This window comes from Ziziphus jujuba, chromosome 8, assembly GCF_031755915.1.
Source record: "Ziziphus jujuba cultivar Dongzao chromosome 8, ASM3175591v1".
Classification (NCBI taxonomy): domain Eukaryota; kingdom Viridiplantae; phylum Streptophyta; class Magnoliopsida; order Rosales; family Rhamnaceae; genus Ziziphus; species Ziziphus jujuba.
Genome location: NC_083386.1, coordinates 14,592,537 through 14,616,246, shown reverse-complemented (window position 1 = coordinate 14,616,246; position 23,710 = coordinate 14,592,537). Strand labels below are relative to the sequence as shown.

Here is a 23,710-nt window from a genome sequence, read left to right as displayed (position 1 = left end):
ATTATCATGGCATTTTCAATGTTCAGGATAGAAAAAAAATGAATAAACAAAAACAAACAAATAGGGGTTCATTTTAACTTGGTAAATTTTTCGCTTCCCTAGTTACTAATACCAACTAGCCATTTCCTTTCTTTCTATCTAAACCACAACCCACCAAAAATAAATAAATAATAATAATAATAATAATAATAATAATAAAATAAATCAATTAATTAAATAATAAAAATTGTTATTTGTCACCATTGATAATGAATAATCAATTAATAATATTTTAATATGTATTATTTTGTAAATAAATTTGATAATTATTTTGGTACTTATATCATTACCGTAAAATAGTTTAGTAAAATCAAATTTAGTCTCCTTAGACCAAATATGAGTTTGTTAGTACAATGTTTCCTTTGCTATTGTAACGTATAATCTATGGTTAGGCAAAAACTTGTATACAACAATTTAACGAGTAATTAATAAATATTTTATAAAATTCACATAGTTTATTTTATCATCACATCTTGTATAATTATAAATAATTAAATTTATGTAACATGTGATTAATTGATATGGTACCACCATTATATGCAAGTTTTTCTTTTTAAAAGGCTATGTCTCAAAAGTATATGGCAACTTAGATTTTTTTTTTTTTTTCTAGAGTTACACAGTTGCATTTCTTTAAAAGTTACTTTAAAATATTTCAATTGTTGACTTTAATTTACAGTTTTATTTCAAAGTTAGAACAGTTGAAATTTTGTTAGCAGCAATTGGCAAAGAGATGGTCAAATATTTCATTTTGGCATTCTTCTAAGTTTTTTCTTTTGAAAAAGACTAAATTAAATGGCATGTAATATACGCAAGTTTGATCAAATGATGAAACTGTTGAAAATAAAATGTCAATGTAGGTGAAATTCAAACACGAAACTATTCTATATTCATCCATATACGTTTCCATATATGTTTGTACCATTTCAATCGTACTAAAATAAAATCTGAAATTTGGTTAAATAAAATAATCAAGAAAATTGATTACCAAAAAATAAATAAAGAATGATTAATTAATTAATTAAGCAAGCATGAAAAAGTGTCACCTAGCTGGTTAACATGTTGTATACAATAAATAAATAAAAATAAAAATAAACAGTGCGTGAAGGGTATCACACGCGCGGCAGGCAACCAAAGGAGGTTTTCGCCAACGCGCCGACGAGATGGGATCTGAATCTCAACGGCCGGAACAGACCCCCCCAGTGCCCTTTTCCTCCTCCACTGCCACTACCACTGGCTAGAGCCGGTTGACAGTTCTCAACCACCGGGAACATCGGCACAGGAGGACGGCGATCCTGCCTTTTCTTGATATCGCCGAGTTCCATCCGCGACGGAAACTTGACCAGTCCAATCAAAACCTTATGCTTCCTAGCAGAGCCACTCGACTGGCCGTACCGGCAATTCCCGGTCTCCGGTAACCGGACGGAGTTTGAACGAGTCGAGAATTGGGAGCGCGGGCCTCTCAAAATGTCGAAAGACTCGGATTTCAAACAAAACGGGTCATCAAAACGGCGCTCCTGGAACGACGTCGTTGGAACATTAACAACTGGTTTTCTACAAGGTATGGATTTCCCAAAGACTAAAACGACGTGGTTATTTCGATCAAGAGCAGGGCTCTGGGTTTGTTCGCTTTCTATATCAACGGAGAATGCAAAATCATCATCCGGAGAAGAAGAAGAAGAAGAAGAAGAGGGAAAGTCTGGGTGATCAGGAAGAGATGAAATGGGGTCGTCTTGATCGGCGTCGTGGAGAGTGAAATTGCAGAGAGAGAGTACGTCTTCTTCTTCCTCTTCAAAGCAGACTTGCGGGGTTTGTTGGAGATTATTAAAAATGGCGGAGTTGTAATCAATTTCCATAACTTTTTTGTGGGCGAGAAAGATATGATGTGTTTGTTATTTGTAGAAGAAGAAGAAATGCAGTGGATGTGGTTGGTGAATAGGAATTGAGAAAAGATCCATAATGGCCTCTATATAATATGAATTGGGGAGGAGGATTCTACTTCTGGAAGAAAGTGATGGTTTGAAAAAAATTCAAGGAAATAAAAAAAAATGAAGAAAAATGGGGACAAGAAAGCTGGTGATATGGAGTTGCTAGAAGCGCAGACAAATAAAATTGGATGCGTCCCTGCCATGCGACCGAAGCTTCCTAAACTTCTAAACTTTTACTGGTTTTGGTTTTTCTGGAACGACAACTAATAATCTTTGGCATATTCGACAAATTACAGCCTTTCTAGAAAATAATAATTTAAAAGAATAAAAACAAAAATGTAACTGGGGCATTCCGAGAATTGAACTCGGGACCTCTCGCACCCTAAGCGAGAATCATACCACTAGACCAAATGCCCATTTTTGTTGGAGTGTGCCACTTGATAACTATTAATCTCTTGTAAGGGAAAGATTTTTTGTCTGCTAACAAACCCTCTAAACCCTTCGTCTTCTCGTTCAGAGAATTAGGAGTAAGAGACTGAAAGGAAAGTGGAGAAATTAAAAGGAGAAAAATGGCAAGAGCGGCTCTCCTCCAGTTGGTGCGATCACACTCCAAGCACCTTCCATCCACATACCTTCTTCCAGGTTGCTGATTTCTTCTCTCTTCCTTTTCTTGTTTTTTTGTTCTCTCATTACAAATGCCTTATAACCTCTCTGTTCATCTCCTTAGACCTTTCCTACATCTTTCTCATTTCCTTTCCTTTCTTTTTCAATGAAAAAAATTTTAAAAAAAAAGACCCTTTTTTTATTAGTTTAGATTCCAACTTAAAGCCCAAAAATATATACATGTATATATATCTTTTTACTTAATTTCTTACTTGAAGAGATCTGTTGGAATGTAAAAGTTTGCATTTTTACGTTGGTTTCTGTTTTTTATGATTGTTTTGAACTTGTACGCCTTTATTTGCGTTCATTTGTGCTAAAGTTCTGGGAATCATTTATGTAGTCTAAGCATTTTAAACGAAGCTGGATTTGTGAATAATTAAGGGATATTAAACTACTAATTAATGGGTTTGTTGAAAATTTTCTCTCATTTTGGTGTCAGAATGTTGTATGTTTAAAATATATTCTTGTTGATTGATAACTAACCAGAGTTCTTGTTTAACCAAAAACAACTCAGGCTTGATACAGGGAGTGAAAGACACCACCCATTATGGCACTGTTTATTTATTTCATATTGAAGTCATTCTGTTGGGTTCATAATATATCTTTTCCAAAATTGCATTCGTTCCTGTCCTCATTGAACATGTATTTTGTTGCTGAAATGCTTTTGCAAATTGGGTTTACGATGTGATCAATTCTTCTTACCATTCTTTACTGTTTATCTAGTAAATGTGAATTCCCAAATACACAATTTGGACCCATGATTATTTATTTATATTAATTAGTTTGCTGTATCTAATTTTAGTTATCAAGTCAGAAACATTGCTTTCTAGTTTCATACGTTGAAGAGCTCTACTTCATGAAGCCAAAAAATTAAAATCTTTCTAGAAGTTATGTTTTTTATATGACAAGTGTGGTTTAGACAAGGGAGTTTCATGTTACCAAGAGTGTGGCATCCCTCACAATCCTTAAAGTATTAGTGAAATAAATTTTTATGTAATTTTTGTGGCAAATCTACTTTCCTTAATCATTTAATATGCTCTGAACAATTTAAAATTGCTTTTTCCCATTCATCTACAACCCTAGCAGGGCTTGCAGTTTAGTTTATAATTCAATTACAGTCAGTACTTCGTTTGGAACTTATTTGTAACGGCATTTCTCAAAAAATATCAAACCAGTGGTGTTAGTGTACTTTTTATTGCCACCTCCATTTTGTTTCAATTGAAAATGGTACCTGTAGATCTCCAATAATGGGAATCTAAAATGGAAAACTTAGATTGCCTTTTCCATCTTTGATCGTGAAGAAAGTTTTAGTACCCTTCCTATCATGTATCTGTTGAACAATGAGAGCTGCACTTGCCATGATTGCTTCTACTTTCTCATTTTGCATTGCTTTATGGTTTCTTGAAAATTGTAGCTTTTTTCCTGAGAAAATGGAAAACAAAACAAAAGAGAAAGATATAATATTATATGTCATTTTGATAAAGGTAATTTTGGTTGACTGCCGTGCCAATGGTAAAGACATGAAAGTCTGGTACTGCTACTAAAAAAGGCAGTAGGAACATGTCACTCGCCCCCTGAAACCTTTTCCTTTCACTCCATACTTTCCAACCTCAGCGCACATTCCACTTAAAATATTGGGTTAAGTGGACACTTTTATCTGTTTATGGCACTTGTTGGACTCTTTTAGTGATTCTTTGCTTTGTTTATGCTATTATATCTATCTTTATAAGCCAGTAGCCTTTTTTTTTTTTTGTTTTCCCCAGTAATTTAACTTTCATTTAACTTGAGCTTCAAAATCCTCCAAATCCTATTAGTTTGTACCTAATCATTTTAAGAAACCTTTAGAAATCTAATTTTATGGTCCTTTTTCTTTTCAATTATTGCCTACTCGAAATGAATATTCTGTATATGACTTCTGCATCAGGCTACCATTCTTGTGGGAGTGGAAAATGGGCACAGAGCCTGAATACCCGAATTAGTTCCGGTTCTTACATCCAGAGCAATGCCTTCCAGAAAAGATGGGCTTCACATGCCACGGCAAAGGAAGATGACGGCAGGATCAGCATCGGACCACGTAAAGGAGGAGATGCTGGGGAGGATGAGAAAGACTCTGGGATCGCTTACCATGGCCCAATTTCATCCACCATAAAGAAAGTTAAGCTTCTCTCACTTTCAACCTGCTGCCTCTCTGTATCACTAGGCCCTGTCATTACATTCATGACATCACCTGATATGAATGTGATATTTAAGGGTGCAGTGGCATCTTCAGTAATATTCATCAGTGCTTCTACCACCGCAGCCCTTCACTGGTTTGTAAGCCCCTACATTCACAAGTTGAGATGGAAACCTGGTTCAGACAGTTTTGAAGTGGAGATGTTGTCATGGTTAGCCACACCAATACCAAGGACTCTGAAGTTTGCTGATATCCGGCTACCAGAGACCAATAGACCTTTTGTGACATTTAAGGCCAATGACAATTTCTACTTTGTAGATGCAGAGCACTGTCACAACAAGGCATTGCTAGCTAGACTGACCCCTAAGAAAGCAACTCGCGAGTCGGCTTTTAAAAATTTGTGATCTTTTGACAGAAGTATACATGATAGTGGTCTGTTCTCGTTTTACTTGTGTATTGCAATGAGCACTGATATATTCTGAGCCTTTGCTGGCTTTTTTGCCTCTTATTTGTAAGACACCAGATTTTAGTTTTCTGGGTGACAAGAAATAATAATCCTCAATTACCTGCCAGGGATAATATGATCAATGAGGTTTTGACTATTGGGTGTATCTTTTGTTGAAACTTTTTATCGCATGGAATGCATCTTTAGAATTGTTATCGTAGGTCATAACATGACTGTTTATGTAGTGAACGTTGTATGAAATTTATTTTCAATTTATTTTTTTATTTTTTATATAACCAAAACGGTGGTATTTCCTCATCGATGATGTTAATAATTCCTAATTTGGCTTTGTCTCACTTAACAAGTTTGGGTGCACAAAATGACTTTTTATTTGGTTTTGTAACCCTTGAATCAGAAGGATTGCTAAAAATGGATTTGGAAGGAACCTTGCAGCAATTTGTTGGCTCGGCAGTTCTGTCCTTTGATAACCACCTACCTAAACCACCCTTTATTTTTTTATTCACTAATCTATTTAAAAACAAGCCAACCTTTAATTTTTTATTCACTAATCTATTTACAAATTAGGATATATGAACATCTAAACCATATAACTATGTTTATATTATGCATGAACATGTCGACAAATATCCTGTATTTATCATAAAAATGTTGCCGGTGTTTCCTAAGATCGTTTTTTGTGCATATTTTGATACCTGAATTTATTGATAAGAAATTTCGATATCGTTATTATCGCAATATTAAGATTCTAACATATAATAAAAACCTTGGAATATAATTACACATCCCGAAATGCAAGGCCAATTCAGAAACTAAATATTAAAAAGGATTTGACCAAAAATATAACCATATAAAAACTCTAAACCGCCTTCATGATCCTAAATAATTATAAACGAATATGTAATGAAAACCAGAAAAAAGGTAAAGAGGCAAAAGTATAGAGATTTTATGAACTGTAAACATTCAGTAGCAGAGCATAGGAACAAGCCTAAAACTCCCATGCTGCTTTAACATAACATAAACGACACAAACAAGAGACCACACACCAAACACATTTAACGACACAAACAGTCCAGATAATAGCCACGCCACCGTCGATCAAGCACCCAGTTCTGAGAACAGCCAGGAGATGACGGAGGAAGCTTGTACCTATACCCAACAAAACAAACTAGACTTCCACTGGAAACACAGACACTAGAAACAAGATCCCAGTTTTTATTGTAACGACCATAGTAGGCTTGAGTTGCATATCCACCAATCCGCACAATTCACTTCTTCTTGGCTGCTGATTTGGTCACCTTGGCACCGGAGGGATCCTTCTTCTCAACACTCTTGATGACTCCAACAGCCACCGTCTGACGCATGTCCCTGACAGCAAAACGACCAAGTGGGGGATACTCAGAGAAAGTTTCCACCACCATGGGCTTGGTAGGAATCATCTTAACAAATCCAGCATCACCGTTCTTCAAAAACTTGGGCTCCTTCTCAAGCTCCTTGCCAGATCGCCTATCGATCTTGGTCAAAATCTCAGAAAACTTGACAGCAATGTGGGAGGTGTGGCAATCAAGGACAGGGGCATAACCATTTCCGATCTGGCCAGGGTGGTTCATGATAATAACCTGGGCGGTAAAGTTGGCTGCCTCCTTGGCAGGATCATCCTTGGAATTTGAGGCAACATAACCACGCTTCAAATCCTTGACAGCAACATTCTTCACATTGAAGCCAACATTGTCACCTGGAAGAGCCTCCTGGAGTGCCTCATGGTGCATCTCCACTGACTTAACTTCAGTGGTCAATCCAGTCGGGCCAAAAGTTACAACCATACCAGGCTTGAGGATACCTGTCTCCACTCGTCCCACTGGTACAGTTCCAATGCCTCCAATCTTGTAGACATCCTGAAGTGGGAGACGGAGAGGCTTGTCTGAGGGCCTCTTGGGCTCATTTAACTGGTCAAGAGCCTCAAGCAAGGTCGGACCCTTATACCAGTCAAGATTGGTGGATCGCTCAATCATGTTGTCACCCTCAAATCCAGAGATGGGGACAAATGGAATCTTCTCAGGGTTGTAACCAACCTTCTTCAGGTAGGAAGAAACTTCCTTCACAATTTCATCGTACCTTGCCTTTGAGTACTTGGGAGTAGTGGCATCCATCTATTGAACAAACAGAAAAAAAAAAAATAAACAAATAAATCACTTCCATTTGACAAAGTAAGTAGGCTAAAGTAACACCACAACAGTAAAGGCAATAATAAATATAGTGTTCTAATTGTACCTTGTTACAGCAACAAATCATTTGTCTGACACCAAGAGTGAAAGCGAGGAGGGCATGCTCACGGGTTTGTCCATCCTTGGAAATACCAGCTTCAAAACCACCAGTGGTGGAGTCAATGATAAGGACAGCACAGTCAGCCTGGGAAGTTCCAGTAATCATGTTCTTGATGAAATCACGATGTCCAGGTGCATCAATGACAGTGCAGTAGTATTTGGTGGTCTCAAATTTCCACAGGGCAATGTCAATGGTAATACCACGCTCACGTTCAGCCTTGAGCTTGTCAAGCACCCAGGCATACTTGAAAGATCTCTTGTTCATCTCAGCAGCCTCCTTTTCAAACCTCTCAATAACACGCTTATCAATACCTCCTAGCTTGTAGATCAAATGGCCAGTAGTGGTCGACTTACCAGAGTCGACATGACCAATGACCACAATGTTAATGTGAACCTTCTCCTTACCCATTACGATGGATTAGTCCTGAACCTGTTGAGAATGAGAAACTTCAACTTAATAAAGCAAAAATATTCATATATCCATCAAATTCATACACTAGGATAACAGTAACATGATTCATATACAAAAGTACAGATAATTTACAAGAGTTTGCTAAGGCAAAAATTGAAAATATATATAATATGAAATCAGATTTTTCAGAAAAAAGAAAAATAAAAACACAAAAGCTACTTGAATATTTGATACAGAAGATAAAACAAACAAATCATCAGATTCCCAAAGCCAAATCTAAATACACCTAATCAATGCATATTAATCCGTATCTTCAAATTACAGATAACAAAAACACCAAACAATCAAAGAAAAAGATCATCAACCTCAAGATTACAATTATTCAGACTGCCATGAAATCAATCCGATCCATATATACCACACAAACGATTCGAGAACGACTTCGCAAACATATATACAGAAAACATTTTCACATAATAACAATCAAAAGCGAAAGAATCACATATTTAAGAATGAAAATCCAATTCAAACAAAATCAAAACGGAAAAACAAACATAGAAATTGAAACAATCTCATATGGAAAAGCATCAGAGAAAAAGATCGACAGAGAGACAGAGAAGGATCAAGATCGAACCTGAAGAGAAAACAAAGCAATGCTTCTAAAACCCCAGCGGCAAGAGAAGACAATGAGTGACTGATAGAGGTTGAGGCAGCGAAATGAGGGGGTGATAGGGTTTGGAGAGCTTTTATACGAGAGATGCTTTCAACGTATTTACGTAAATATCCTTGGTACGAAATTTGAATTGCGAATTTACCCTCCTGTTTCTGGTTTGGCGGTGATTAAAAGTCCCAATCTCGGTTTAGCGCACGTTTCGATTTTTGTTATCAGGGTTTAACGAAACAGTTGTTATGCAAATTGGGGACTGAATGCACGCGCTCAGGTTGAGCGTGGTGAGAGTGGTTCTTTGTGATTTGGAGTTTAGGCGGTCGGTTTTTTTTTTTTTTTTGTGGGATTCGAGGGAAATTCCGAGAATGGCTTGCGTGGCAATAGTGAAACACACGTGTCAAGGTTGAGATTGATGGGCTCAAGGAGCCCAGCTTCTAACGATGTCGTATTAATGGAAGCTTTAAAATCAATTATATTGTTGTCCTCTTTATGTTTTTTGCATTGAAAATTATTTGATACACTTCCTCAGTTCCTTGCATTTTAAGTATTGAAAAAATTATAATAATAATAATAATAATAACTTTCTTTTTATTTACTTATTAAAATTTTATAGAAAGTCATACCAATTTATTATAATATAAAATACCAAAAAATATATTCATGTTTATGAAAGTTACATGAACTTCTCATATCAAACCTATCTTTAAAATTATTATAATTTGTTTGTGTACGTGTGTCTGTGTGTTTTTGTTAATTCCCATATATTTATTTTGTCATAATGAATTAAATGGCTTATGTATAAATACGTGAATAATAATGTTTTAAATATTGATTCATAAATCTTCAAAAAATTGAAAAATTCCTTAGAATTCACAAGTAATTCTTCTCCTTAATATTTTTTTTTCCCAAGAAACGAATCTTAGTAAACAATAACTTTAATCTTATTTGATTCATTTTATTAAAATAAAAATGTTTCATTATTACTAAAATTAATTACATTAATTCAGAAAGCCATATATAGGTAGACAGTAGAGAGTTTCTTCAAAATTAAAAAAATATATATATTTTGTATTTGAAAAAAAATAAATAAATAAATAAAAGATAGATAGTAGACGGCATTAGGTTTGCTTATCAATGCTAGACTGTCTCACAATTAATTTTCATACCTAATAATTAGATTTTTCAGTATCAGTTTATTTTCGACCAAATTTCTCATCAATGTATTTGAAAAAAAAAACAAAAATTAGTTTTCAAGTTTTATTTGAAGTAATTGTTTCCTTTTTAAAAATAAAAGCTTTGTTTTGTACATGTTTAAATCAAAATGATTTTTTATACGTCTTTTGTTAATATGCTTAACTTTAATTTATACTTAATTCCTTTTCTTTTTTATTTTCTTTTTTTTTTTTTTAATGATGATCGGCTGCTGGGATACATGTTCTCTTCATATAATTCCATATGATGATTATGATATGTCATGAGTCACATGACGTGTATCATTTTTTTTTTTCAATTTCTTATAATTAAAAATAATAAGAAATAACATTTTTTTTTTTTTGAGAAAGAGCAATTAACATAATTAATTAAGTCATAATAATTTACTCCTAGTAATATATGATCAAAAACATTATATATCAAAAAATAAAGATTTGCTACGTTTTATAGTGACCATATAGTAGTTATTTATTTATTTATTTTATTAACTAGTTGAGAGCATATACTCAAGTCTACTGAAAAATAATGTAAAAGACTTTATATAAGACAACTTAAACCAACCATGTTCCAATTTTCAATATCTATAACAAATATATCAAAATTTGACACAACAATATCACTATTTACCAGAAAATAAATAAATCACCAATGGAAATAGAGTGCACAAAAACAAAACTTGACATTTTGCTTAGGTATTTGAGATGAGTGAATCGTTTTGAAACAAATATACCTTTATTGTGCTTCTGCGATCAAACAATGCAACACGCCATGAATGTTCTATATCATCTTTAGAAAAAAAAAAAAAAATTACTTTTGATTTATATAAATGAAATGTATTTTAGTATTACTGTATTGTGTGTGTGTGTGTGTGTGTGTTTTCTTTTTTTTTTTTTTTTAAGGATTATTATTGTCCTTGTTAATATATTTTAAAATATATATTTTATTAGTAAATCACTCTACTTGGTTATAACTCATTTAAGCATAATTATACACATCTTCCTTTTTTTTTTTCTTTTTTTTTTTAATTCTAAATTGGAGAGTTAAACTCTATACTATTACCAAATAAAACAACCATTTTGCAGCAGATTTTTCCTACTAAATTATCAACATTTATTTGAAAATAAAAAAGACACGGCCATACAATCTGAAACAAAGTTGATACTAGATAATATTAGGTCTCTCTGGCCTTGCGACTGCATTTCACGAGCCCCTTCTCTAAACAGTATTACATTTGACCGGAAACATTTTTTTTTTTTTTTTTTTTTGAGTTTGATTCAAACTATAAATCATAATAGGAAGGAATGAGGGCTTTGTAAGCATTTCCAAAAGATTCTTTATTTTGTTACATATTCTTAATTTTATAGAAATTCAATTTCCTTTTTATTTTAATATTATATTAATTTAATTCAATATAGTATAAATTTTTATATCATTATATAATATTAGATAGATAATTTATACAAAACAAAATGGAAATATAAATAGAACAATAAATTTTCATAGAAAAAAAAAAGAATAAAAAATATGAATAAAGAGTATTGTCAAAAACGCTTTAAAATTTCAAAATATATTCTTTATTTTAAAAAAATCTATTGGAAATCCTCTTAGCTAGCTAATTAACAGCACGCTTTCGTGAACCAGTGAGAGACGATAAAAAGGTATTTGAAAAAAAATGAAAAAAAAAACGCTATAAAACTCTTTTAGGTATTTTAATTATGATTAAAAAATGTACTTTAATTATCATACATGTGAATTAGCGGTTTCCATGTCATAAAAGACAAAACAAATTTGTGCACAAAAATTCCCCAGTAGCCTCCTTTATTTGAATGGACAACCAACTTTGTTTTTGGACGGCTACTTTATGATTATTATTTCAAAATGTATCAACCGGTATTAAATTTTCTTCTCTTTATTGATTGGTTAGGTACCCATCTTATTCCTTTATGCTTTCCATATATTGCAAGGAAATACATATATATCAACTAGACAAATTATAATTCTAACAAATAGTATACATTATATAATTTTATATTATTTGTTCCCCTATGGCAGCCATAGTATGATCAATCTTATTGTAAAACAATCTTTTAATATCTAATCATAAAACCCAAAAGCATCATCTTCAAACAGAATTTATAGCTTTAAAAATACAAACAAAAAATCTGCAACTCAAACTTAATGGCTTCCTACTAATTCAGTGAGGATATTTATTTGTTTAGAACTTTATTTGACCAAATTCTTCTTTTAGGGTTGACATATGTTAAAAATGAGTAGTTCTACCAGACATTCTAAATGCAAGTTCGGCTAAAATTTGAAATATAGTAATGCAGCTTGCAAATTACAAATTAGCATCATCTTTCTCCAACATAAATCAATTCTAATCGTCAATAATGTTTTCTCTCGCTGAAACTTGATCAATGCACCAAAAAGTTATGATGGGAAATGTTTAGCTGTTGGCAATTCATAACAAAGCTAGAATCTTCCTTTGTCAGCTGAATTTACACAAGGGTATGCAATTTCAAACGTCTTGAAGTTTTTGTCTGCTAAATAACTTAGCAAAGTAGAAAGGTAAACAAATTCAAGTTGACATTAGAAGAAACTAATTATAACAAAGTTTGGCTTGGCACTCATATGGCAGGAAACAGTTATTTTCCAAAGAAGCAAATAGTTACAGGCCTCATTGTACCTAAAACCTTCATATAAAATACTAATAAATAAAAAAATAAAAAAACCTTCAAATAATGCTCAACAAGATGGTTTGAAGGCGATGAGCAAATAAATACAAAAAAATACCTGTCCTCTTGCACTCTTGAAACATTAGGGGCGTCCTTTACTGCACGTAAAGACATTGAGGTCAATCAACTATGTATTTGGTACGTAAGAAAGATTTGCAAAAAGAAAGTCTAAATAGTATAAAGAACTGTAGGTTCAAAGCTGAAGAATTACGTTCTCATTCCCTTTCCTCTTCCTACTCCCCTACATCCGTTAGCTCACACTTTATCCCCTCTTCAAACTCCACCATCTTCTCCAATTTATCTTCCTCTCTAACCTCCACAATCCTATCCAACTATTCCTATCTAACCTTCGCCATTTCCTGTTTCTCTTCTATATTGTTCCTCTTTTCTTCTCATACTTCTACATATCATCACTATTCATCTTGGCAAAATTCATACCTTGCACAGTTCTTTCTAACATTTTCTTATCATTTTCTTCACCTCCTTCACATTCCCATCCACCATCTCACTCACTATACCTATATGTGTTTTATTCCCTTTCTTCTGATCATCCTCCTTTGTGAGGGCATTTCACTTGCCAAACATGCCTTTTGTTTTGATACTGAAAGGTGCAGGAGTACCATAACAAATCTTCTGTCTTTATCACCATATGATTGGTAGAGGCTATCACAATGTGAACCATATTATTAGTTACTAAAATCAATGGGGAAAAATAAAGAGAATTTCAATCAAGAAAAAATACACCACCTTCAAAATGTATCAAGTTGCATTTCGTTCTTGTCAAAAGCTATCGATATCTGAAAAATCTGGCCCAATCGATCCATTACTTTAGATCTACAAGATTGAAGCTCGTGAACAATAGCATCCACTTTTCTTGACACTCATGCAATTCTAGCCTAGTAGCATAATCAACCTTCCAAAAACAGTGAGAAAGTTGAACAGTTTCTAAAAATATAATAAAGGACGAGGTTAAAAATAATCAACTTTGGGGGCACAAGAAGTTTCCATCTCTTTTGATAGGTCCACCCCATGAGTTGACCATGGAGGAGACGCAAATGCAATAGGCAGCCATCGTCTTTTTCATTAGGATGATCTGATGCACTTTTCTCAAGATCAATTGCAGAATCATCAACCAGGGTATTATCATTGTCTTCCATTGGCAAAGGGTTTGTAATAGTTGTCACATCTCCAATGCTTTTGTAGTATTCTTTTTATTGCTCAGCATCTATTGGACAGAGTTGACTCAACACTTGCACTTGTCAATGAAATAAAAATAGATGAGTACGTGAACTCAGCCAATGAAATTTTAACTTAATCATTCCAAAGTAAACCATAAATTTTGCACCTAAAATTTTACTTTCTAAGAGCATCAAAGGCAGGAGTTGCAGAAGCAGACCAATTCAATATCCGGGGAAGATTGTTTTCAACCTCGAATGCATATCTACTTGCAGGCGGGGTATGGCTTTATGGGTCCATACCTGCAAGGCAAATGGAAAACGAACCCAACTGTAAATTTCCCAGAGGCTCTTCAACTTCTCATACACTTTGGTTGACATTTCCACTTGTCTGTTTACAAACTTAGTAACTCAATCGAACATCACCACGCCAAGACATCCAATTGTGCTAAAAGCAGACCTTTCCCCATGGCAACTTGTTAAACTTACCCAGCTGATCCACAAGCAGAAGATGAGTGATACGAATCAAGTTTCACATCTCCTTTCCTAATAAAGCAACATCCCAAAGGTCCATCAAGCCAATGCTTCACAAGATGAAGTTCATTCTTGGAAACATCCGAGAAGTCCTGGATTGTGAAAACACCCTCTAAATATGACACAGATATGTGATTCTCCTTGTTGAAATATTTGTTCCCAAGTCTATTTCCTTTGAACTTCTTCCAAATATCATTTTGGGATATTCAACAAAATTAATCCCAGAAAGCAGGGATAAACACATATGCAGAAAAATCTCATAATCTTTCTTCCTATTTATTAAAAAAACCACATTTTCATCCTAACTAAGCAGAATGTGATGCATCTCAAGTAGATGACCAAAGAAAGATTCTTGGAACATCACTAACAGTGCTTTGTTAAGCTTCATCTCTAGGTTTTTCCACACACCTCCTGCATATGTAATCTTTGCAGGGAAAAGAAAAAATTTCTTACTAAATTTTTTTGTTTCCAATTATGAAGTACTTTCTGGACCTAAATCCTCTAATGTAAAATTAATAATAATGAAAAATAAATAATAAAATAAATCATATCTAAGTAAACTGAATTCAACTAGTTTCTAACTACTCGACCCTGTTCATCTACATGAATTCTACAAAACATGTATCACAAATTCATATTTTTGAAGCATAAAAAAAAAAAGAAAATTCACATTCCCGAAGTTCATAGACATTTTATCATCATGAATATAACTCCTCCAAATTCAATCTCATTACAAGAAAATGCAATTTTTTCTGATTCAACAAAAATGAAATAGTTGAAAAGAATTCGTACCAGTGTCGCGAAGAAGAATCAAGCCCAACCCTTCAGTTCGCAGTCTTCGATGATGTTAAATGGAATAAAGCTTGTGGTTACAACCCAAAAAGCTTGAAATTTATGGCGATTTTCCTTTGTTTCTGGAGGCTCTTCAGCTCAGTCTCGCAGTATCCAAACCCGTTTTGGTTAGCGGGTAATATCTTTATATGGGTACGGGTTTTGGGTAACTTCCATTGTGCGAGGAGAGAGACAAGCATACAAAATAATAATAATAAAAAAGGTAGCACGGAAAAATTTTATTTATACCTTTTAGTCTTATTATTATTTTACTTAAATTTTAACGTTTTTTAACAACCTTTTTTTTTTTTTTTTGCTTCTTTTTAAATTTTTAAAACTATCAACGAAAACTAATTTATTAATTTTTATCAGTTTTTACCTGTAAATTTTAATTATTAAAAATTAATATTATATTTTTTATTTAATAATAAAATATAGATTTTTAACTTCATTTTTACTTTTTAACTGATAACAACTAATAAAAATTGATAAATAATTCCATTTTGATGTATAAAAAAATTAAAACAAAGTTAATAATAAATTTTAAAAATATAGAATCTAAATAAAATAATGACAAAAGAATAAAAATGTAAATAAAATTTATCCAAGTGAAAAATACTTAGACAATCTAAGAAGACCGTGCATATTGCATTTAATCTGTTGCATGGCTTAAAACTTCCAAAAATATTCGGGGAGAGGGGACTAAAGTAGAAAAGTTCAAAAAGAAAAAAAACAGAAAAAAAATGATTGAATTTTAAAGGTTAAAGTGCCAAAAATTTAAAAATCAGGTACCAAAATGAATAATAATAATAACAAAAGATTTTCTATGTTGGTTTGTATATTTATTATTTTTTTGGTTAAAGAATAAAATAAAAATAAAAATAAACTCTGAAAAAAAAGTGGAAATTAATTAAATTTTGAATATTATTTCTTTTTATATAACAAATTATTGGAAGTTTTGTTTTTATAAGATTAAAATATAAAAAAGTGTAAATTGAGGCAACATTATTAAAGAATAATTACAGTTAGTACCTTATACTTTGAAGTGATTACATCTACAATCTTCATTTTAAAAACCTTATGAGTTAGACTCGAATACCAATTTGTTTCAATTTTATTAAATTTGAATTTTAGCTAAAAATAGTTTAAGTTTCAAAACAAAAAAACAAAAAGAGAGACTTGAATTAACTGTAGCAAAACATTCAAAAAAAACAATGTGTAAATTTCATTATAGCACTCTCTAGTTTGTTACTTTTTCAACAATATATTCCTAGTATAAAAAATATCATAACAACCATTTTATATTTTACTTTTGTATTAATATAACATTATTTTTTTAATTTTTACTCATAAAATTATAAATTGACCCATCAACTCTTTTTTTGACCTTTTTCTTTTTCACTTCTATAGTTATTTATTTTTATTTTATTTCTAAGAACTTTAAAAAAACACACACACACACACACACACACACACACACATATACACTCATAAGACACAAAATAAATATAGATACTTCTTCTAAATTTGCTGAATTCTTAAAATATTGGTGTTAAATTCTCATTTCCCTAATTTATCGAAAAAATTATATATAATAACCATGGTTGTCTCAAATATAAATTTTAGAATTAAATTTAATACATTTGAAACAATTTTTTTTGAAAAAAGAAGTTAATTATGAATTTGATTATTTATTAATTTTCATTGTTCCTTATCTTGATTGAGTAAATGGATCAAATTTTAATTTAATTATTAAAACTTTGTAAAATGAAGCTATATTAAAAGAAAAGTAAAACATAAGGAGATTATAGTGATATTTACCCAAAAAAAAAATAGCAAAATAATCTACAAAGAAGGATAAAAAAAATTATGACTGGACAAGTTATAAAAAATTTTAAATAGAAATAATAAAATGGAAAATTTAACAAATAAAAGCAACAAATGCTATCAACTTAAATTAGAGAATATTAAAATGCATTATATGTGATATATAGTACTAAGATACAGACAAAGATTGTGCAGAACATCTTCAACTTGTGTTGTTATGGACCCAAAACAGAAACCACATAGCAGTCTATCAAAATATGTATGAAAGAGTCTTAAACAAAAATACAGACACCTTAGATCATAATTTTCAAAAAGTTATTGTCTAAGATGTTATTATTTAAAATAATTTTTGAAAACATCATCGTTTAAAATCAAATATATATTTAAAAAAAAATATGGTATTTTAGAGATGCACTCTATGTGTGTACATATATATATATATATATATATATATATATATATATATATATATATATACGAAAATTCTATGATGAGGATGGTTCGCATGAGCACCACAGTATTAGTGACGGTTTTTCATAGTATTAACAACGGTTTTTTAAAAAATCGTCACCAATACTATAAAAAACCGTCACTAATATTGTGGTCCGTATGAGGACCATCCGCATTATAAATGAACTGTATATATATATATATCTCATATATGAGAACAAATATTGAACAAACAAAAAGAAAGCAAAAGAAGTTCAACTTAACTGTCAATTTTGCCAATAACAGTCTATTTAACGCGTGTTGACTGATGAATATTCACGCGGGTTTGGCTCAATTAATTAGTTAATTTGTAGCTTCTCTTCTCATATATTTTTGACTTGTAGAGTATATATTTTGCTTTTTTTCTGCCAGTGACAGAGTTTTTTGTCAAAAGACTAGTCAAGAATGAGGACTTTCAGATCCAAAATTCTAGATTCGTTATATATACGTTGTAGTCTCTAGAAGATTTAAAAGTAATAATAAAAAAGAAGAAGCTAAATATGTTAATAAAATACCAGCAAAACATAGTTTTCATCAATATCATGAATTTTATAATTTATACTGAGATTGATTTAATATAATTAATAATTAAAATAAAAAAAAGCTACATAAACATATATTTGGGTCCAAGAAAAAAAAAAATTTGTTAGTCCATGCATTTTAATTGAATGGTATAATTTGTCATGTCCTCCAAGATTAGCACATGGATATTTATTTTGTTTTATTTTATTTGAAGACAATATTATGACTTGAATTTAGATTTGAAAACAGTACTACCATCAGAGCTGTCTTCAAAAGACAACAACTGATATATCTAGTTTTTGAAATTGAATCATTGCATATGATACATACATTATATACAGTATATTCAACTTCAAACCTTTTCTTTTTTTTGGGTTAAAAAAAAAAAAAAAAAAAGGAAGAAGTAGAAGAAGAAGAAGAAAAGGTTGAAGGTTTAGAAATTGTCATACCTTTGTAACCTCGAGTGATACATCCATCCACATCAATCCTTTCAATTTGTGTACGTATTAAACAAGTTTCATAGATATGAGTAGATTTCCTATCAAGATGATGGTGAAATTCAAACCTTTACTTTTTTTTGTTAGAACTGAAATACTTTATTAACTCATCTATTCACTTGAATTATTCAACTGTCAAACCTGATTTATAAGCACGTTACTCCACAAATTAAAAAAAATTTGTAAAAAAAAATCACTTTTGGTCATTTTGGCTTCATTTGTGGTGCTGAAAATTTCGTGTAACATTCAAATTTCATGGAATGCCAAAAATTTCAAGGAGCACCGTTGAATTCTATTGCTCACTGATTAAAAACACTAATATGACCGTAAAAAAAAAAAAAAAAAAAATCAAACAAGGACCATTGAACTTAGAGTAAAGACTACTTCTGGCTGTTTGTAATTTTTCCGATTGACTTAAATTTTCAGTGTCATTTTCGATTTTATATAATTTTACACAAAGATCCAAATGAGCCCCCCAATCGGTGATTGAAATTATTAAACAAAAAGAATTAGTAAACACTTCTGTATCTGATAAATAATTAGCACTAATAAAGAAAAACGGATAGATGTTTCAAAGAGGTACATATCAACATATTATATATATATATATATATATATAGATACGAAAATAGTGTTGTACGACAGTCACTCACCATTTAGTGAGGCACAGTTATCCATTATCTCCATCAGATCTCGCAAATCATGCATATTTAACATTTGTGGATGGTTATCATCCATCATGTGGTATTTGATTTGTCCACAATAGCAGTTCTATATTTATATAAATATATAGATCAATTTTGATCGAACGTACCAACACACACACACACACACACACACACATATATAAATATATATATATATATATATATATATTACCTAAGTTGCTTGTTTCATAAAACAAGAATATGGTACATGTTTTATTTAACTTGAGTTTGAATGGAAATATATGAACAATTTGTAATTATTATTATTATCATTCATGAGCTTGATGTTATGATAAAACCGTTACCCAAAAAAAAAAATCCAACTCCAAACCTAAGGTTTAAAACCTCCACCTAGAAATTAATTTTTTGCATGCAACATGAAGTTAACATGCACAGATGCAACAGAAGTTACTTTAACTTTACCAAATAACTATTTAAATTATAGAATTAATTGCACTTTGATATCCATAATTTTGATATCCATAATTTATAAATTGAAAAATTAAAAAGCTTAAAATATTATGCATTTTTTAAAATTGAGAATCTAAATTATAAAATTATAAAAATAAAAAATATTAAAGTATATTTAATTCAAAATTATATATATACACATATTAATTTCAAATTTAAATCTTCATATCCTGATTAAAAGGATAAGCTTAATACCTATCAAACAACAGTTGGTTTAATTTTTTTTAACTACTAGCCAGATGAGTTCTTAATGAAATCAATTCGCAATTCATATTCCACACGTTTTTCCTCTATTTTATTATTATTATTATTTAAAAAAATCATCCAGAACTCTGAGCTATTTAGTCTTGAAGAATTCATGCATGGAAGGTCAAATATTTCAATTTTTGGGGGAAAAATAAGGCCAAATATTTGATGGAAGACGAATATTGCGGTTAGTATTAGCGTTGTAAACAAGGCAAAAAGATTGCATATCTAATGCCGTGTTGAATAAATTAGGATTCCATTTCTTAGATTTTCAATTGACTGGTTAATTTCTTCTCTTTGGACGTTGATTTGACTAGTTAATTTCAAGTCTCATGGTTGATATTTTCATGTAACGTTCAACAAACAAGAAGTGATCGGTGATTGGAAGCTATCTACCAAACAAACTACAGGTAGTTTATACAAAAAATTTTGATAAATACTTTTGACAGATTTTTCTAACCTTTAAATATACCTATTTTAATAGTATAGATTTATTTTAAAGACTTTAAAATTCTTATAATTATATCAAACACTTTTTATTTTAAGTAAAACATAAATAACATTTATTTTACATGCATAAATTAATTTTTTCAATCTCATTTCACTTTCCTAGTTTATTTATTTTTCTATAGAAAGATAGCATACTCCCAAAAGTTTGTTCTTTCTAATATTTGGAAGCTATATGGATCAAATTAATCTATATAATTCAATTTTGCAAGTAAATTGCCATAAATTTACATTTTCAGAGGCTAAATATATAGTTTAAAAAAATAGAAAAAACAAAAAAACCCTATGTATAATTAGATGGAACACGACCCAAAAAATAAAAAAGATAAATAGAACCAATGTGCTTAGTTCAAGTGATAACATAATATGTGGTATTAAGTATTACCCAATCCCTCCCCCTCCCCCCCCCCCCCCAAAAAAAAAAAACACTATATTCATCGAGATGATAATTAAAAGTGTTTGGTTACATATATATCCTAACAACATTATATATCATATCAGCTATTTGAACAAACTTGACACCGTTTAAGGTTTGAGGAATAGAGGAGAGGGAAAAAAAAAAATAAATAAAAGAAGAAGAAGAAGTTAAGTATAAATAGATGGAACAGGACCCAAAAAATAAAAAAGATACGTAGAAGAAGCCTATTGTTTTTTTGATAATCATTATTAAAAAATTAGAAAAATATGATATATCATACACCATATCGTTTCTACAATGTTATATTCATGAGAATTATATCCTAAATTTATAAATAAATAAAAAGATAGCCTCTTTTTCTTATAAAAAAAATAATTTTTTTTGAATATTTTTTGAATTAATACAGTATATATTATGCATAGGTTGAAGACAAAAATGTAATGCATATACACTTTATGTTCTTAGCTAAAATTTCTTCTAAGTAATTATTAATTTTTTTTTTCATAATTTACAAAAACATTGACTAAGAAATTGAAAAGTTTTAAAAAATGATTCATAAACTATTAATAAGAAAGTATAATACTATGTTACTTGTTATTCTCTTGTTTATTTTTTATATACTATTATTGTTATTGTTAATTTATAAAAGGAAAGAGTTCTTTAAAAATATTTAGTTTAACTAAAAAAAGGTTTGAAAGGAAAAATTAATCATATATGATATAAAAATTATAAAAGTGAAAGGTTAGGATTAATACAGGAAATACAGATTTTATTGTTTAGAAAGCTAAATACAATAGAAGGACAAAATTGGAAATCAAATGAAATGAGCATTTAGCGGCGTGGTGGCAAATTTTTTGGCAGTGGCAATAACGCTGCTCTCAGTTCAACGCCCAAGTCCTAAGTTCATAAATGATAGATACATTTTTTTAAAACAATATGTTTACCAAATCAATCTTACCTAATATTATAATCTTCTCTGTTATTATAATCTTCTCTGTATATCATATATATATAAGAAGATTTAATACATATATTATTACCTTTCCCATGCATCTATGTACCTGTCATTATAAAGTGCGTTCTAGAACAAATATGGTTAGATTTTGTATTATTTATTTTATTTTTTGCTACTCATTCAACCTACCTACTCTACCATACAAAAGGTTGGTTTGAATTTTATCTAAATATCTGTTTTATTTAATAATTAAGGAAAAGAAAAAAAAAAAAAGAAAGATAAAAAGGGTAATAAGAGAGGACGACCCATCTCTATACTTGCTGAAACTAATTAAATAACAGAAAGTACTCATCTAATTTAATTTATTATCCAATTAGTTCACAAAATTATTTGAGAATAAAACACCTTATCATTTAATTTAATCACCAATGGCCAATAATAATTTAAATTTCCTCAATGATAGATACATATGGCCAGCCATATAATATAATACATATACAACCTAAAAATACCAAATAATAGTTTTTTTTTTTTTTTTTTTTGGTGGGTAAATAAAAATACCAAATAATAGTTTGTACATGTAAAGATTGTAATCCACATAAGCTCTATACAAAACTGAAAAGTAAAGAAGTTAACGGTATGAACTTTTCAATCGTCTTGACTTTGTCAATAACATTTAGTAGGGAAAGATGATGTAATATTGAAATGAACCTTCTTTTTATTTTTTATTTTTTTACTTTACCATTAAATATGCTTAAACTTTAGGAGATCGCTTGCCCCTGTTTACATTCTCATAATTTCTTTTACTGAATAAACTAACAATAAACCGATCTCGTAAATCGTAAAATTAATAGAAATTTAAATTCCTTTGAAAAAAAAGTAAAAATTTTTCTGTATTTATATGGTAAATAAAAAAATTAAAAAAGTGGATTTAGATAATTAGATTCCTAAATTTAGATAAAGGGAAAAGTTACATGGATTTTATCCAAAAAAAAAAAAAAAAAAGCAAATATACCCTTAATTTGTAGAATAAATACTAGTTCTCATTATTGATGATCAATCGTTATTGATACTTATGTATTATTTGATAATTTAATTGATTATATTGAAAGGATTGATTTTCATGATTCAGCTTTTAGTATAAGAATTCAATATATAATTAAATTTATTCAATTAGTGTTTGACATTTCAGCCTGGATCATATTGGAGATCATACTATTGGTAACAAATAGTAAAGCTCTTAAAACGACATTTAATTTAATTATTTAAAATACTAAAATTTTTTTGATTGAGCAAATATAACCAAAAAAAATTAATTTTCATGAAACTAAGTGGGAAAATTATTCCTACCTATATAGTTATTATTTTACATATCTTTTAAAAAAAACTAATTTTGTTAATTTGTTAAAAAAAAAACAACAAATTTACTTTTACTTTGTAATTTAAAATTTATTTAATTACTTTTGAATCTTAAAATTTTTATTACTAATTAAAAATTATATGAGAAAAAACTGCTTCCCAATAAATTAACTTCCGAAAAATGGGACATTTTTAGTCATGTTTCCGGCTTCTTATTTTTAGAATATTATTTTCAAAATAGAAAATTAAAAATAATTTTTTATTATTTTGGAAAATAAGGGGTGTCTGGCAAGGTGCTTAGCTCATCTAGACAAGCTTGGGTATTGGATCCATTCGAGTGGCTCCATGTGTTAGGCTCGTTTAGATAGTCCCAAACATCGGGTCCATTTAGGCAGTCCTTAGACACTAGGGCTCATTTGGGTGTTTCCCAGCCCTGAGTCCCCGGCTCGTCTTGGCAGTCCTGAGCCTTAACCCCATTTGAACGATCTGAGACCTTGATTGTTGGGTGATACCAAATTGGTGGTTTAGATGACTTTTTAATGTATTAAAATTTTATCCA

The 23,710-nt window shown here is 30.5% G+C and overlaps 3 protein-coding genes, 1 long non-coding RNA gene and 1 other non-coding gene across 6 annotated transcripts; 1 reads left to right on the top strand and 4 right to left on the bottom strand.

Annotated features, from left to right (window-relative positions):
• Positions 1-1,031: 1,031 nt before the first annotated feature.
• LOC112490955 (uncharacterized) lies at positions 1,032-2,313 on the bottom strand. The gene has a single exon (XM_025071699.3). It carries the CDS (start codon positions 1,890-1,892, stop codon positions 1,149-1,151), a length of 744 nt encoding a protein of 247 aa, XP_024927467.3. The 5' UTR covers positions 1,893-2,313; the 3' UTR covers positions 1,032-1,148.
• On the bottom strand, positions 2,309-2,380 carry TRNAP-AGG (transfer RNA proline (anticodon AGG)). The gene has a single exon. It is a non-coding gene; the product is annotated as a tRNA-Pro (tRNA).
• A 67-nt stretch (positions 2,381-2,447) lies between these two features.
• On the top strand, positions 2,448-5,402 carry LOC107413655 (uncharacterized). Its single transcript, XM_016021668.4, has 2 exons — positions 2,448-2,606; positions 4,552-5,402. The coding sequence occupies exons 1-2, from the start codon at positions 2,534-2,536 to the stop codon at positions 5,202-5,204; spliced, it is 726 nt and encodes a 241-aa protein (XP_015877154.2). The 5' UTR covers positions 2,448-2,533; the 3' UTR covers positions 5,205-5,402.
• Positions 5,403-6,180: 778 nt separating this feature from the next.
• Positions 6,181-8,787, bottom strand: LOC107413664 (elongation factor 1-alpha). Its single transcript, XM_016021675.4, has 3 exons — positions 8,634-8,787; positions 7,535-8,017; positions 6,181-7,413 (listed from the first exon to the last, which is right to left on the bottom strand). The coding sequence occupies exons 2-3, from the start codon at positions 7,994-7,996 to the stop codon at positions 6,532-6,534; spliced, it is 1,344 nt and encodes a 447-aa protein (XP_015877161.1). The 5' UTR covers positions 7,997-8,017; positions 8,634-8,787; the 3' UTR covers positions 6,181-6,531.
• Positions 8,788-12,439: 3,652 nt separating this feature from the next.
• Positions 12,440-15,312, bottom strand: LOC112490956 (uncharacterized). Of its 2 annotated transcripts, none has more exons than XR_003055159.3 (2): positions 15,115-15,312; positions 12,440-14,414 (listed from the first exon to the last, which is right to left on the bottom strand). It is a non-coding gene; the product is annotated as an uncharacterized LOC112490956 (long non-coding RNA). The 2 variants fall into 2 exon arrangements; XR_003055160.3 differs by having other exon boundaries at positions 12,440-14,334.
• Between the last annotated feature and the right edge of the window lie 8,398 nt (positions 15,313-23,710).